General features: G+C 46.3%; 1 protein-coding gene across 2 annotated transcripts; it reads right to left on the bottom strand.

Moving 5' to 3' along the window:
- Window positions 1-8,852: 8,852 nt before the first annotated feature.
- Window positions 8,853-16,704, bottom strand: LOC108941211 (annexin A2-like). 2 transcript variants are annotated; one of them, XM_018763887.2, is made up of 13 exons: window positions 16,624-16,704; window positions 15,508-15,568; window positions 15,207-15,300; window positions 14,484-14,578; window positions 14,263-14,376; window positions 11,237-11,327; window positions 11,057-11,136; window positions 10,887-10,946; window positions 10,633-10,726; window positions 10,335-10,430; window positions 9,786-9,844; window positions 9,330-9,452; window positions 8,853-9,172 (listed from the first exon to the last, which is right to left on the bottom strand). In XM_018763887.2, the coding sequence occupies exons 2-13, from the start codon at window positions 15,556-15,558 to the stop codon at window positions 9,113-9,115; spliced, it is 1,017 nt and encodes a 338-aa protein (XP_018619403.1). In that variant the 5' UTR covers window positions 15,559-15,568; window positions 16,624-16,704; the 3' UTR covers window positions 8,853-9,112. The 2 variants fall into 2 exon arrangements, with proteins under 2 accessions (XP_018619403.1, XP_018619402.1); XM_018763886.2 differs by lacking the exon at window positions 16,624-16,704 and adding an exon at window positions 16,470-16,584.
- Window positions 16,705-17,522: the final 818 nt, after the last annotated feature.

Here is a 17,522-nt window from a genome sequence, read left to right as displayed (position 1 = left end):
TTTTTTTGCGTGCATCTATATTTGATGGCTTTGAGCTTTAGGTAACGAGGGAATGTTGTTAGGAACAGGATGCAAGATCTCGGACCGTTGATGTTGTAACGGTGCAACACAGAGGTAATGTGTTAGCGCACCCCTGTTTTTCGTGAGCATAAACTGGAATGTGCCGTCTCGACCAAGTGACCGCGATACCAGTGTGACGCTTTAAAAAAGCAATTTCCGAGTTATCGCCAGTGCCCCCAGTTCTCTTGGTCCACACTTGAGTGGTGTGCTCTTCACTCACACTGACTATCTGTTGACCACCGACATTCCGCAGCTTCGCCGATCTCTGCTTGTCCTCCATGGGTCCTCGACACAACCCTCTGTCTTCCTCCTGTTTGCTGTAGCGCAACTTCGGAGAGCAAAGTTTGGCTCTGTGGTAGGCAGTCAGTGGAAATATGTAACTCAAGCCTATGTTTCCCTGGGCGTAGCTTTCATCAAAGCCTCTCCACCAGACTTATCCTAGAGGGGAATTTGCTCTCTTCTCTTCTCAGAGACTAATTATAATTCTAGCACTTAATAGCTGTGTACTTTAGTTAAGAGTGAAACATAAGGCGAGAAAGCAGTGTGTCGGTGTGTTTCGGTTTATTTCTAAGTGCCTAGGTACCTCGCCGTCTTGCCGTGTGCTGTGCAGTATTTTAATGAGCGCGAGGGAGGCGTGTGAGGCAAGGCAGACGGCACGCAGGGGTCTCGCAGCGGAAGTTTCCCATAAGCTGCCTCGCTCCAGCACCCAGCAGAGGGGAGGAAGAAGCAGTGAACTGGTTAACAAAATAATTGCATAGGAACATCTTACTCTTTTGGGTTCAGGCAACATAATTCTGCTGGCCGCCAGTGGCACTTTTTAAATTTGCTTTGTGTTGTCAAGCAAGAGGAGAAGAGACCATTTCCCTAGCAGCCAAACACAAAAAAGAGAAAAAGAAACAAATCTACTTCTTTTTAGTGTGGGAGCTGTAGGCTACGAGCATCATTTCAAGTGCTGCTCCGGCACTCATTTCCATATCCAAGGCCACCGGAGGGAGGCCGGACTCTGCGGTCAGGATGGCCGGGAGGGGGAGCCTGGAGGGGGAGGGGCGCTCGCAAGGCCAGGAAGCATCGGCTCCGTGGGTTCAAACGCCAAACCCGCTGCTCATGTCTCCAACTCTGCTTTGACAACAGGAGCACAACTGGTACATAAAGTGGGAAAAGCAGTCGCCGCAAAAACAAGAAAACAAGGGCATCTTCCTCTCCTCCTCCTAGTTTCCCTCTTGAAAGTCGTTAACTCTCTTCAGTGCCTTGGGGTTAATTAACATGAACCAACAATGAACGATCAGAGAGAATAGAAAATCTCCAAAGGTGAAATGTCACCAGGGAAACGTGTTATCAGCTATAGAGATGTTTTTTCCTTCCATAATTTAACGAAAGAAGTAAGCTCCGTGTAGGATTTTTTTCAAAATAACTGTTGAAAGTGGTGCCTTTTTTTTTTCTGTAACAGTAAAACATAAATATGTACCTGACCATTTCAAGTTTATAATAAAGAACTATTCAGAAATTAAATTTTCATTCAACTGAATGCAACTGTTGGGGAATTTAACTGTAGTGATGCTTAAAGACAGCAGGTTCATTTACATTTATTTAATTAGCTGATAGTTTTCTCTGAAGGAATAATTCACATATTTATATAGGTGGGTAATGTTTATTGGAGCAATTCAGGACCCGTTGGTCAATAGTGGTACAGTAGGAGGTGGGATTTCAATCTGTGTCCTTTAAGTAGAAGGGGGCAGTTCTAATCGTTCCTACAGCAAGTAGTAAACCCCAGAAAATGTTTAATATTATAATGTATTTCTTTTCTAACTTGTTCATTATTGTAAATGCAGCAGTTTACCCCTGTTCACATTGTAATATTACATTTACATTTATTAATTTAGCTGATGCTTTTCTCCAATGTGATGTACATCTCAGAGGAAAAAATACAATGAGTGCATTAAATCGTCATCATTGGTAATATTGTTTTCAGATAAGTCAATAAGTTAATTGAGTTCTGCGTGTTGCATTCTGCTCTGAAAATAAATGATCTCTCATAGATAGACACTGAATTCTATACAACACCATGTGAAATAGGAAGAGGTGTTCGTGGTCTAATTAATAATGTGTCTACTTATTTCTCCATGCCTTGTGGCTGACATTTGGTTCATGTTCGAGTGTCTGGTGAGCTGATTTGGATCTCTTGCATGAAGGTTAGGAGGTTTGTGTCTGAAATGCAGGCAGTGAGCGAGGGAGGAAGTGCAACAAGCAGGTCTCCTAAAACGGGATTAAGGCACCGTGACTATCATGGATTAGACCTGTTTTAAACCACAGCGTCTGTTCTGAAAGGTCACAAGTTCAATGTTAAATAGTGAGACTGGGGTGTGTGCAGGACAGCCTTCAGAATTGATTTTTTATCCATTCACTGTGATAATGAAGCTCAGTCTTTCTGCAGAAGGTGGGTTATGTGATCATATTTTACAGCTGTTGTTTGAATGAGGTGCATTTTTCAAGGGCTATGAAAAATACCATTTCATCACTACATAATGTGCACAGAAATCCATTCTTGTAAGAGAACTGTGTTCAACATTTCTGTAAAATCTTTTACTCACAATTTCAGCTGGATTGGGAAAGACAAAGTAAAAACCAAATTGTCAAACATTTTGGCAAGGTGCAGTGTGACTCCGTCAAATTCATTGTTTGATGGGGTGCAGGCAGCACATTTTGTTATTTGCCCCATCAAAAATATAGCCTGTTCGGTTCTTACATGAAAAATTGTCGGCGATGTAACTGTGGAACCTACATGATTGGCTGTAATGTCATTCTGTATGTTATATGGAAATTATAGACAGCATTATATGGAAACAAAGTTATGTGGAAATATTGTCTTGTCACAATGTATTGGATACTATTATTTGTTCATGTCATGTTCAGGTGTTTTCTCTGACTATGCAGTAAATTGATAGTAAAAGCAGTGGTTAGAGCTACTGCCTTTGGACCCCAAAGTTGTAGGTTCAAATCCCACCTCCAGCTGTAGCTTCCTTGAACAAGGTACTAACCCTAAAATTACCCAGCTGTATAAAAGGGTAAGTAACTTAATGTTGTCAGTCGCTTTGGAGAAAAGCATCAGGTAAATAGATAAATGTTTCTCTGCAGGGACTTGGCTAAATAAACTCATACAATTAACTGATACAGCCATATTATAAAGGAAAAATGGCATTTTAGTGAAAGCACTTGTGCGCGCAGATGCCCGAGCAAATTCGGGTTCTGAACTGATGCATCACCTGCCGCTGCACTGCTCTCCCCAACTACACATTCTTCTGTATTATAGTCACATAATTTCATCTGGTAACCGTTACATGATTCACTGCCTGCTGCTAAGTTGAGACTGCCGCCGCCGACACACTCGTCACACATTCGCATCGACGTCTTGTCATGGGATCGCAGTGAGCAAATCAGGCCTCTTGAAGAAAGCGCGCAAGTGATGGTGAGGATCCAGACATTAACATGCAACCTCCCGTAATGTTTGCCTTAACCCGTTCCCAGAAAATTACGATTACAAATAAGGCGTATACGCGGCGCGTGCTGAGCCACTGGCTTGTACAAACAAGCAGAGAGCTGGTGCAGCCGCGAACAGATGATTAGAGCCACTTCACAGGCAATCATGATTAGCACGTTGGCTTGGCGCCACGTGTCCCCGCCCACTTCCCGCCGCCGTTCCAGCGCACGCTCCCAGACACTGTCAATTAGGCGCCGTACGGAAGCGGTGCGCCGAAGTCGGCAGGGCGCACCTCCAGGAGGCGGAAGACTTGAACGGCCGTCAGTTTGACTGTTGCCAGGAAGCGCTCGCTCTTTAAGGACACGCCCCTTCCCTCCGTCAACCTGTCACGCATCGCAAAGGCTCTGCGACCCAGGAGTATTGTTCCTGCCTCGCTTAGTCAACTACTTTTGTAACTGAATAAAACTTTTGTTTCCCCACGTGCCCGTCGATGAGCCGGGTTAATATTAGTGGGGAAAAGGTGGAGGGCAGCCCTTCCGCCTCCGTGCGCCGACACGGCGGCTTTAATGTGAGCGCCGGCGCTCGGAGCTGAGCTGTGCCCGCGAAGCGCGGGGCTCTCTTTGCGCTCTTGTGCGAAACCACGCGATGACATGAAGCCGTGCAGTAAATCATGCCTGTTGCCGGAGAGCCACCAGCGGGGTCAGGAGGCCACGGCCTTAGCGTTCCCACCACATCCGCTGGGGCGGCCCATGTCGCAGGCCCTCCGTTATCGCGACAAGCTCGTTTTTTCATGGCATTAACTGAGTGAATTATTGCTCCCCTCGCTCCAGAGGTTGCCAGTGACTGGTGTTTTCGCTCTTTTCTCTATAAATGTGTTATTTCGTCCTGCAGCCTGGCTGTCAGTGGGGCCCATGAGAGCACCTTGTCTCGTTGGACGCACAAGGAGTGGAGAGGAGGACGCTGCTCCTTGGTGGTTAATGAGTGTGTGGGGTGGGGGGGTGTTACAGGGCCTCTCTGTACCCCCAGCCAACACACATCCAGAGGGGACAGGTGCCGTTTCCAAGCACACAGTGTGTCAGCCCAGAGCTGAGCCCCGAGGTGCCAATGCTGCTGATGTGGTAGAATGCACCGGTCTCAGTGTACGTGTGCTTCTGTGTATTGTGGGGCCACGGGGTCCCTCCCAGCATCCCCACAAAGGCCATTTTCTCCCATTGAGGCGAAGACTGCTATTAATAAAGCATCATACACAATTTCACGTTGCTTTGCGCTGCTTTGCAAACTGCGACATTGGAGCATCAGCGCAGGTGATGTAATGAGCGCCCTAAATTCTGTCCGATATTGTTACTGTTCAGAAATACACAGAGAAAACTGTTTAACCAACTATCAGTATGGATCACAGTATGAGAATATATTTTTTAAAAGTGCAGACTACAAATGCAGAAACATAACCTTGTACTGAGGTTCTGTCCACAGTTGTTTTTCCCCACAGACGGTGCTTTAGGGAAAGAGTTTCAATCCGCTGTGCCGTTAAGAGATGCAAACTACTTTCGTCTAGTAGGGTATTACCCAGCACAACCACTATTACTTAAATATCCGCTCAGATTCGTGGTGGTTCATAAAATATCTCACTAAATTTAAACACAGCAGACATTCTCAAAGAATAGCTAACAATATACTGTTTGAGTAAAGTTTCAGAACTTTGCATTTTTTTTTTTTTAATGCGCCGCTGTCTCCGTTGATGGAAACAAAAACGGAAAGTTTGTACTATTGTGCTATTTTTCAGCTGGTTTCCATCAAGTCACTACAAAGACGGAAGAGTGGAAACTCAGTGAGCACGCAAGTGATCTGTCTTTTTCTGTTGTTTCTCTCTAAGCTTCTTCATAAAAGGAGATGGCCTTGACAACAACAAAGGCAGGAAATTCTCTTACTGCTTTCAAAAAGCTCGATAACAAGAGTTGTTAAGATGAGCTCCCCTTCAGTGCGCTGCCAACATGCCTAGGGGTGCAGAAAGATGGCGGCCCTGGTTGCGGCTGGGGAAGTGGGTCTTATTTATTATATACAGCGTGCTCAGTAATTATAATGAGCTGCAGTTTATTCCCCTTCGCTTAACGGTGGGTCGAGAATCCCCGATCGAAGAGAAACAGCAGAAAGGTTGGAAGAGACCTGGTTCCCAAAGCTGCCCGGGTCCTCGGCTCTACGGCGGAGGGGGGAGGGGAGTCCTCTAGCTTAGCCTCTGGGATCAGCGTCTTCCAGCGTGCCTGCGACACACACCGGGGTGCGGGCTATGTCGAGCACCTTCACGGCCATCTAGAGCGAAACGCTCCTTTGGTGGAAATGTGAGAAGACGGCGGCCAGTAGCCCCTCCCCCCGTTGAGGTGGGCAACAACGCCGCGGCCGCCCGTCCAGCGTGCAGCTGTAGCTTCAGCCGAGCCGTGTGCCGCTCAACAGCTGTGCTTTCAAATTTTAATTTGGCTGCGTCTTGCCCGGGGCCACACCCAGCTCCCCGCATAACTGGGACAGCGCAGCTCGTGCTTCCCGCGTCCCGACACGGGCTCGAGCGCGCAGGCGGGAGGTGCCGGGAACTCTGACTGACTTTCGCCTTGCTTTGTTCGCGGAAGCGGCTGCTGAGAGCTGCTAGGCAGCGCTGTTAGCGGACGGACGGCGAGGGGCCCGGCACCCTCCACCGACCCGCTCTCAGGTGCCCTTAATTCTGGAGCGGGGTTACGGCCAAACACAGCAGGCCTGTATCACCTCGCGTTCATTTCTGCCAGCGTCCTCTGCGCAGAAACACAAATCTCAGTTTCTCACCCATTTCATATTTTTGCTCATGTTAAAGGCTCAGTGGCTCCCCTGGACACACTATCAACTTTTTTCTGTCATAATACTGCTTAAAATTAGGAATGAAAGGTGTCACGTGCGCACTGCGTATTGTAAACCTGATGTATTTCTTTATTACTCTCTTGTACATTTCCGTTTTGTCCGTGCAAAGTGACTGAGTGTGTAGAACAATAGTTGCAATATTGTACTGAATGCAGTTATAGTGACTACAATGGTGCTGATTTCGGAGGCGTTTACTGTAGTAATTTTGTGCTAAACCCACGCACGTGAAGAAAGGTGAATTTACAGCTTCCGGACACAAAAAATATTGATGTTATTAGCAGACTCATTGTAAATGTATAACGAAGAATCCAAAAAAATATGTTTTCTAGTGCTGTTCGCACAAGTGTTGCATTAAGAACATGACCTTTGGAAGGCTGCATCTGTTTGAACCAGGAAACAAAAATATTACAGTGATTCCTTTTGTACAAGAAAAAGAAAAAGCACTCTTTTCAGAAGCCTTTTCTGAATAGTGGACGTAATGAAAAACTCTTAGAGATCTCATTCATTTGCCTTTGCGCACCCTATTTATGGGGCATTTCCTCCTTTGCGTGTACATGTGCATTCAGTGAGTAACAACGATACCAGCAAAATTAATTGCCAGTGTTTGCAACAATAAATGGCATCATTTGAGCTGGGAGAAAGTTGCTGAGGATCTGGTGGATGTCCCAAAGGGCAGCTCTGTGACAGCATAGCATGTTGTACATCCACATAAAAGTTAAAATATGGCAGGTACTCTTCTCTTTATGACCCACAGATTAATCTGTCAATGGATCCAGGCATAAATCGTAATCCTAGCTTTACAAAATACTATTTTACCTTCCTTTACACTATATTTTATCTTTTATAGCCAATAAACATAAAACACCACAAAGGGGTAATGTTCTCATCAATATTATTGCTTAATGATAATAAATTTGGGGGCTTATAAACTCTGAAGGAGTTTTTGCAGGAATACACATACATTAAAGAAACTGCTGCATTCTGGGGTTCGGATTTGCAACTCCTGTCATATATTTAATGTGGATAATATGAGGCCCGACGAAAAGGCTTCAAGGCTGCCGCGTGGGCAGAAAAGGGAAGGACGTGGTGACATTAGGCTCCGCGTGTCACAAAGAGCTTGTTTATGTTCGCCACGGTCCCCCAAAGAACGAGCCAGCGTGTCCTTCGCCGCACTTGCGGGAGATATTTTCGCCCTTCCACCTTCCCGCTAACCAGCCGAGCGGCTCGCGTCTGACATTGGTGTGTCGCTCGTTTCCAGAGCTGCGCAGGTGCCTTTGTTTGAAGATCAGGTGATCTCAGATGGGTGTATAAAGACTGGACTCGGTTAAAAAATAATTACACAGCTGCAAAAGCGAGGAAATTTCTTTGCGGCTGAGACCGATCTGCAGAGCACACACTGCCTTACGTGTGCGTGCGTGCGTGTGCGTGTGTGTGTGTAGGCTGTTGCATAGGCAGCTTTACTTCCAAAAAAGCCATTGAGTTTCTTCCTCCGCTGCTCTGTGAGGAAGAGCCTTGTCATCGCTATGGCAGATCCCTCATCCTGAGAGACCGCAAACTAAACAGCAGAAATATATAGAAGCTGTTTGGTAGTATGCAAATGAGTGTAGCTGGAGGTTAAATTAACATTTTTAATTAAAAAAATTAGTGCCAAACAAACAAAGCAAAACACACTAACGATTAAAAAATCTAAATAAAGCCTCCACTTGAAGGAGGTAGTTGAGGAAAAGTGCAGCTTTCATGTTGTGCGGAGTAGAGAAGTCTTTTGTTTCGCTCTCTTTAATTTATGCAGCTGTTTACTTTTTGGAAATTAAATGGAAATTTTCCTGTCAGACAGCTGGTTTAAGCATGTATGCAGAGATTAAAAGGCCGGTAGTCACCTAAAAATGTATTACGAACATACAGAAATCAGTGTAGGTTTAGGGTTGTTTTAAAGTTTACCATTTCTGCAAAAGACATTGCAAAAATATGCAAAACTACAGTTTAGATGTTTCGTAACTAACTCCCGTTTTCACTGTGGTATACACTGATTCATGACCAGTAAATCTCAAACGAACAGAATAAACAATCACGGTTTCCTGTTTTTGAAACTTTCTCCAAGACTCACAAATAACCTGACAAGGTATGAAAAATTTAAACATGAGAAATGTCAATGAAGTTAGTGTTTAGATATTTTTGAAATGGTTAGGGGTTTAAAATGAACACGTCTGACTGCACTTTGTATATTTAAAAAGCTCCGAACATCAAAGTAGAACCACAGCAGGTTGCCGATGGTTTTAGGCCACAATCTTTGGCTGCCACTTAATTCTTTCACTGCAGCGCCCTCTAGTGGCCAAGTGGAGAATCACGTGCGGTCCGTTCAGCGCAACAGCGGCGTTGACTGCATGTTAAAGACTCCTGAACCGGTGAGGGGTTTCACAATAACAACACCAACCAAGAGTGGCATTTCATACGGTAATTGTATTTACCAGGCAAAAAATGACAAATACCAGTTACCAGTATTCAGAATCTTAGTGTTGGGATAATCTGGGGGAAGCTCTGAAACACAGTAAAAGCTGTAATACTGTTGTGTCTACAGGGAGATATGGAGATAAGGCCACAGCGAGCGCTCATGTGTGTCGCCGGTTGCCCTCAGCAGTAGCAGAGGAGAGGACACACACTTGTGAGCATCTGCCCACGGAGGAACACCACAGGTGTGATCTAGTCATCTCCCCCGCAGAGACTCAGCAGGGCCCTCTGGTAGTCTCCCTTGGTGTGCTCCTGGCAATGGACAATTGCAGGTGTTTAGAAAAGAAGGCTTTTCCAGAACCTTCCTCTCAATCTCATCCCACCCATGCAACGAAAGGCAGCGCTCAAGGCAGGAGAAGGGCGAAACGATAAAGCTCGAGGTGGCCTTAACGGCGATGGTCACACTTACCGCGATGGTCTGGTACAGCGACTTGCCCGTTTGCTTCTTGAACTCAGAGCGGATCTTCATGAGGTCAACTTCACAGCGAGACACCATGATCCTGGTCACCACCTTCTCCTTGGCGCCTTTGCTCTGATCAGCAGCGAGACAAACGTGTCAGATTGCAGCAGTGGGGTTCGAACACGTCGGGCTCTTTCACGCTGCCCCTTTACCGCGGTGACCAAGCACTAGGAAGTTTGACTTGCCTCACTTTCTGCTGCAAATTTATGTTAATCCTTTTGCGACTGTCAAATAATATTCATGAAACCCATCTATCGCTGCCACCCTAAGGTATATTTTTCGGAAGTACATCTAGCACTTGAATAATGTATTTTGTACTACCGACGTCTGTATGCAGAAAAATAAACGCTGCAGATAAAATATTGTAGAATTAGAGAAAGTATTACTCTTTCTGGAATTAATTACCTTCATGGCATCGGATAGCCGGCTTGCGAAGTACAGCTGTTTGTTTTCAAAGCACTCCACTGCAAGGAGAAAGAAAGGGCGCATTTGAATAACCCACTCTTGCTGCCTTCTATTTTCTTTGGCTCTTTCCCTGGGACTCCATCAGTGTTCCTGGTTAGGAGGCTGCCTCTGGTTCCTGGGCACAAGGCCACCCTTTCTTTGGGGCATCTCTTGAAATCAAATGTTGTTTTTCTCAAAACAGCTTGCAATTATGTTTAATAAGAAATGAATCAACTGCTAGCAGAGCAGAACTGGGATCTGGGGACGGCAGGAGGCCCCTGGGCGCGGCAGCCCGCTCACGCCGCCCATGGTCATGGAGCTGGAGCGCTTTGGGGGGCACAGAAAGATGTGGGCTGATTGCACGGTGTCGCACAGCGTCGAGAGGCGAGTTACAAAGTGAAAGCCACCCCACGTCCTCAGTTAGCTGCGATGCGCTGCGGTGACGGTGGGCGGAAACAGAGGGTGCTGCCGATCACAGGGGACTAAACAAGTGAAATATGATTTCAGTACCCAGTGTGAGAAAAGACTTCTCCAGGTCTCCTTTCACTTCTTTTCTGATGCTCTCCTTCATGTCATAGGGGCTGTAGCTCTTGTACCTTTCAAAAACTGGAAAGGAACAATGTACAGATGAGTGGTTTTCAACTACGGTCAGCGACAGCACAAGAGTAAAATTACCCTTGCTCCAATTTCCAACTGGGCAAATACACACACACACACACACACACACACACACACACACACACACACACACACAATTAGTTTTTTGCACAGTGTAAAGTTTTGCGAAATGTCATGATACGCGGAGTACCTTTCTGCAGGTGGGGGACACTCCTCTCTGACATGATGGAGATCCAGGTGGCCACATCTGTTCCTTTCCTCTTCACGCCAGCCTCATACAAGGCCTGCGGGCAAGACAGCAAACATAGAGCAACTCAAAGGGCATAACAAAATACTTAAAGGAACAGTGTGTTGCTCCATGTTTCAATAGCGCCAGTATTTTGACTTCGGACAAGTACGTTGCGTGAAATGCGTCTCGGACTCAAAACAAGGGTGTACGCTTACTCTGGCATCCTGGTCAATCTTTTCATAGTCCACAACACTGCTGGGTTCATCCCTTTTGGTCTGTTGAGAGAAGCAGGAAGATTAATTAACATAACGTAACATCAACCCGGGCCACAGTCCACACGGAAAGCTCATCTCTCGGTTGTGGACGAGCGGAGCTCTGAGCGTACCTCGACCAGGGCCAGCAGCAGCTTCGCAAAGTTCCCCGAGGTGTCCCCGGCCACGTCCTTCGCCAGATCTTTCTTAAACACTGACGAACCAAGAAAGGCATTGCGGATGAGAGAGAGCCAGTGTGCTACAGCGGAAAGACACGCGCAGCATGCAGACGCAGTGCCGATGCTCTCACTCACACTCCTTGTAGACCTTTTTGATTTCCATCAATTCGTCATTACTGCGGGAACACACCATTTCAATCAGGGTTTCTTCATCTGTTCCCAAACCCTGCAGAGAAATGCGATTTGACTTTACACCAGGGGCAGGTAAAAGATGTCTTTTAAGCTACCAGGAATATAAAAATTTTGAGAAATAACTGGCAACGGGAGTGATTTTAATGCATTAAAGATTTAAGTGTATCTGCTCAGCTGCTGTTGTCAGAGCTGAGTGGTGCTCTGCACGAAAATGTTCAGTTTCTCCAGGAGGAATCTGGTTCTGCACAAGAGAAAAAGTTGAAAGTTTGAAAATAAAAGCCATACCCAGAGGAGCTAATATTTTAACTTGGGAATTTAATGGTAAGAAGAACTTATTATCCATAGAATTACTGTTTATCACCACGGATGGAAGCGGACAATTACCGGCCAGCATCCGAAATGCATGGATAATGCAAAAGCGGACAATCAAAGACAAAGTCTGGCCTATACCTATTTTACAATTCTGCTTGATATACAGAATGAAACAGACATCATTAAGGCCAGATAGGAATCGTGAAGAAAAAGTGTATAAATATTCTTTTTTTCCCATCTGATGTCCTTTAGAAAAACGCTTATAGTTACCGACCACCAGAGGGCAGCAGAGCATCGCATGACCCCCTCGTTCACAAAATACCATCTGTCAAGTGTGTGTGTTTACTTCTTTAGTCAAACAGAAATGCTAGTGTTTCCTACCACAAGTGATGACAGGGTTTCACCAACAACTGTATTCTCCATTAATTACCATAGTTACTAAGTTATTCTGGGGGTGGGACAGGCCAGATGTTCTTTATTGTGACATAACAGCACAATCTGTCTGTTGTCCAAGCAACAAGCTTTTAGCATCTAGCTGAACTAAACTGGCTAGTTTGTGTCTTATTAACCATAAACTATACATGAGCCATTACCATGAGCTATAAATAATTTGTGTGTAGAAATCAATGTTTACGCTGCTGCAAAAGAGCAGCATGTTTAGATAGCGAAATCTGACCAACGTTCCTACGCAAAAACCAGCGGCGTTGACCTGCGACTGCACTCCGAGAGGTGCAGTCTGTATCTGTACCTCCACCTGACATTTCTTTATTGACATGTAACTCCTGTCCAGCGTCTCAGAGCCATTACCTCCTGGTCATTTCATTGACACCATTCTGGTTGTTCTGACCCCCCCCCCGTGAACCATGTGATTCCTACTCAGGCAGACAACTGTAGTCCAGCTGCTTTTCCAACTGGCCAGATCTTCAAGCCCCACCCACCTTCTCCCTTCTTTAAGTGACAACCAATCAGAGCTGCTGCTGCTTCATTGATCTACCAAGCAGCCAATGGCTGAGAAGCACAGTTACCTTAAGGCGGGACCTCAAGGCCTTGTGCTTCTGACCAGTGGAACTGCCCCTCCAAAGCTGCCTCCTTCCCCACCCCAGAATCTCACTGAGAACAGCCAGCAGCAATTCCACCAGAAACAGAGAGGCTTATTCTTTTCAAACCTCATCCAGCTCACATCCCTCCCATGGCCCCACACAGGCAGGATCTTAACTGCAGTCCTGTATTTTGCCCAAAACTGTTACTGTGTGAGGGGGTGCGGTGGCGCAGCGGGTTTGGCCTACGCCTGCTTTCTGGTGGGTCTGGGGTTCGAGTCCCGCTTGGGGTGCCTTGCGATGGACTGGCGTCCTGTTCTGGATGTGTCCCCTCCCTCTCCAGCCTTGTGCCCTGGGTTAGGCTCCGGCTCCCCGCGACCCCGCCTGGGACAAGCGGCTTCGGACCGCGTGTGCGCGCCCGCTTACTGATGCTTGTGCTCGGAGGTACGACAGTACTGCGATAACCTCGACTCTGTAGGTCATGTGTTGGCTCAGTAAAAAACAGCAGTAGTACACTATCTAAACGGAGCAGTTATCACTGTGGCCATAGCACCCAAAGGTCACAGGTTCAAATCCCACCTTCAGTGGTAACACTCTTGAGCAAGGTACTGGCCCTAAATTCCTCCGGTATGACATTTCTGACATGTATAAATAACGTGTTAACAACTGTAAGTCGCTTTGGTGAAAGTGTCAGCCGAACGTAAATGGGGAAGCACCTGTTTGCCCTCGGCGTTTCCACTACGTTGCGATGCTTGCTGAGCCGACAAGGCGCAGTTTCCCTGGCGATCAATAATGTTTCTATCTATATATGTATCCGGATGACCGCGTTAGCTTATACAACACTACATTTCCTAACTGTTCAGTGCCGCTATGGCCAGATAAGGTAGGGGCCCCATGAGTGTGGACCAGCAGAGGTGTTGTCCAGAGTTTAGTGTTCTCTCCTCCGTTCCATGCGTTTCTACGTTTTTAACATTTTTCTGCATTAAGACCCCAGAAGAGCACTGCAGGGACGGCTGCTGTGCACAAACGAAGTGAAATTAATTGTTAGTAATGGTTTTCTACCCATTCCCCCATTAGATTGCTTACTGGATTACAGCAACTGTCGGACATTGTTCTTAGGATAAAGCATCACAGTTTAATGTGGTTTTGAAACATGAGACGCGTTTTTACGTTGCTCTGTTTCCGTCACGTGCTCTTGCAGCTGTGTAGGCTGTGCAGTGATGTGAGTAAGAAGCTGGAGCAGGAGCACAATAAAGAATGAACCTCACTGCATGCTAGAGGAAAGTCAGAACTGTTCCAGAGCAAAGGTGTGAAATGATGGCGCATTTTTCCTCATAACGGTTTTAGGACTTGTATTGCAAGAACGACGGTGATATTGTAAGAAATGTGAAGCCAGCTGAAACAGGAGGAATTATTTAAAAGAGAAGCTAAGTGGGAAATATGCCGAACTGATGCAGAATTTTAAAAGCTCCAAGGCACCAGACCAAACCTGAAGGTACGATCAGGGCCGATGCGACACTTGCAAGGAGAGGCGCACAGAACGTGGTTTTACGGAGGTGGGCCGACATGGGGGCGAGCCTGGGGGGGGGGCTCGGGTGTGCGATGCCCTGCAATCCTCACCTTCATGGAAGCCCTGATCTCCGTGGCGTCGAACTGGGCCGTGCTCTTCATTAGCCCCAGAATCACAGATTCCAGGGAGCCGGACAGCGCCCCCTTCAGAGCGCTGATCATGTCCTGCAAACACAGCACATACATAAAGTATGATCCTGCTAAAAACAAGATCCTCGCACCAGTAATAAGACATTGTGGGAAAAAGATAGATCGGTGTGATCTCCCCTCACCTTCTTGACTCGTTTTTCATAGGCAAAGGCGATTTCACGGCGCTGGGGATAGCTGCGTTTGGTCAAAATGTCAACGATGGTCTGCTCATCCACCCCTGAGAAAAACCCGTCATTTTTTACAAATCTGACTTGCGCGGCACAAATAACTCGGGGAGTTTACGTTGCTTTGGTGTACGGAAACCGGCTATCGCAGTTAAACCGTAGAGAGCAATCTGCCGGTTCTACTCGTGTAATCAATTACGTGATTGGTTTCGATTAAATCGGTAGAGCCTAACAAAAAGGTCATCTTGACTAAGTAGCTCAGCAGAAATGAGGATCGTGTGATCGATACGTAAAACCGCATTTCAGGTTTCCTGCATTTATCTGTAGCGGCGCAGCAAGGGGTACATGAGGACAAAGGCCAGGCCTGTACCGCAGTATTGCCTGGCCACCACTCCCTCCGCTCTCAGAATTTAATGCTGCAGCCAGGAAGTGACTCATAAGCAGTGTTCTCATTTTCATCACTCCACCGTTCCACGGAAAACGTCTGAGAGGAAAAGAATACCTGCCTATTTATCATCATGTCTTGCGTTCCTTATCAGATGACAGCAGGATTCCTGTTCGGTCAGTACTTCAGCTCAGTGTGTTTATACATGCTTAGATTTGTATTTTCTTTGGAACGGAATGCGGTAAGGGTGGCCAAGGGCGTGTCCCTTCCCATTCTGTGGCTGCCAACATTCTTACCCTTAGTTTTGATAGCAGTCTCTATTCTGGCAGCATCCTTGTCAGGGTCAAAGTCAGGAAAAGGCACCACGGTCGGGTATTTGGGCTCGCTGCTCTGAAGGTTCAGGAGAAGAAAACGGAATGATGCACACATGGCAGCAGTTGAGCAAATTAAAATCGCTGACTTAACGGTTTGGCTGGCAGGAGAAAAAGCCACCGTTCGAAAATATAGGAAATACAGCAGAGAGCGCACCGTAGCACGCTGTGAGCGCAGTGCTGCGTACAGCACCTGCCTGGGTCGTACCACACGCGCAGTACTTACCCCACCCAGATTGAGGGTAAGCTGGCCCAAGAACTCAGACACCAGTGCCATCTTGACCTTCCTGCAACCAGTTCAGATTTAAAAGTTTAATCGGATCAGCGGGAGGACGCGTATTTTTGAACCGTTTCCAAAACCTCGCACAAGCGTTGCTGTACCTTCAGTAATTCCGCTCGGTCTCCTTCTCAACCGCATCCAGGAGGCCGAGAGTCACAGAGCTACATTTACTGCATTTTTGGGTAAGAATGTACCTAAACCCTAACGATCTCGCTAATGAGAAGGAAAGCAGAGTAAATACCCACGTTTGCAATAAAGCACAACGTAGCACAAAATTGACTGCGTGTCTTGCACAGACACAATTACGGGTGTACGTTGGAGCCGAACGCACCACAGATATGGCCATTGGGCTCGGAAGTTTTTAGTCATTCATGAGGCGTGACGTGCAAGTTAAAAAAAAAAAAAAAAAAAAAAAAAAAAATACAAAAATGGGAATGAGTTTGAGGAATTCACAGTACTTAAACTCTGATAAGAAACAACTGCAAAGTTTATCTAGTCTTTAAAGTAATGAGTGGTGCCAAAGGTTGAGTTTCCTGCCCCAGACACACCCAAGAAAAAAATATTCTGGAGGAGACCGAAGGGTGTGTCACAGGATTTTTTTTTTTAAATTTAAATAAAAAATTAAAAAAAAAAAAAAAATTCAGAGACACTAAAAGAATACAGTAGAAATGCAACAATGTGGAAAAGTTTGCTCGGTGTACAATTAGCATACCGAAAGCAGGATGGGAAAGAATTTACCCAGCTCCCCCTCCCCCACCTCGACTTAGTCATACTTGTTCTTATAAATATTCCAGCTGTTAAATGAATAAACGGAACAGACGCCAGCAGTTTACTATGTACACAGATCTTGCAGAAGAACTCGGGGAAGAGACTGCAAGTGACAAACGTTACGTCCAGTAGTGGCTTACCAGGTTGCCTTACTTGTCTGAGGGCAGTCTGTACTGAAGCCAACTTCCCAACAAGAAACAACCCACATCTTGTGACAAGTGCAGGTCGAGGAGTTTCCTAGAGGCAGAGGCTGCATTCAAAGAGAACCCCAGAAAGATCAGGTAAGAGCCTTACCTTCGTGGACAGAACTCAGATGCTGCACAGAATAGCCCAAGCTATGAGATCTCTCCTGGGTGTGGTGGTTAAATACCAGGAGGCCGTGTTCAGGAACCTCAGAGCCGAGCTCCAGGCTCCACCCCTTGCCAGAGTCCTCCTCCCCTGCCTGCGCACTCTTTAGAGGGCTGCTGCAAACTGGACTCCTCATTCTACTGGCACTTTACTCAAGAGGCAGCGCACACACTCCGCTGGTAGGAGTCACCGTCGTGTTTTGGACCGACGAAGAGGAAAAACACTGGACTGCACCACAGCAGCGCTGCCCTCCTGCTTGGACTAAATGCGACGCGTGAAAAAGACTCATAGCTGTCCGTGTCCAGTGACAAATTCAGGCCAGAGGGAGACCGGAAAACTGGACGTTGCATTAATTGTACGTCACACTCCGCACTGGTGATTTGTGAGGAAAGAAATTACCTAATCTTGGTTCTTTATTGTTAATTGGTGGTCTCTGACATCATGCAATCTTTTGTGCATTTACTTTGCAGATGTTACACTGGACCAAACAACAGTTTTGAGTTTCAACCAGACACACAAAGTCATCGACCACAATACAAGCTTTGTTGTTGCAGTAAACTTGCATCAGACTTGTAAAAACAGCAGTTTAAACACCTTAAAATATGCTTAGTGGAGGTCTGAAGAACTGGGCATCAAATCTACATCAAATACTGACCAGTCCTGGTTGTAGTGAACATTGGTACCTGCTTTCATGAAATGAGCCTATTCACTCAGAGTCAAGATTTCAGGTGTCAAAGCTGGATGCCTGAGTGGTAAATGACAACACAGTGAAATATTCCTTGGAGAAGGACACTAATGAGAACTGGAACAGCTCCATTTTCCATGAGTAACATAACATGCAACTG

This window comes from Scleropages formosus, chromosome 11 (genome assembly GCF_900964775.1).
Source record: "Scleropages formosus chromosome 11, fSclFor1.1, whole genome shotgun sequence".
NCBI lineage: Eukaryota > Metazoa > Chordata > Actinopteri > Osteoglossiformes > Osteoglossidae > Scleropages > Scleropages formosus.
The sequence above is the reverse complement of the archived record's forward strand: the minus strand, read 5'-3'. Positions and strand labels throughout refer to the sequence as shown.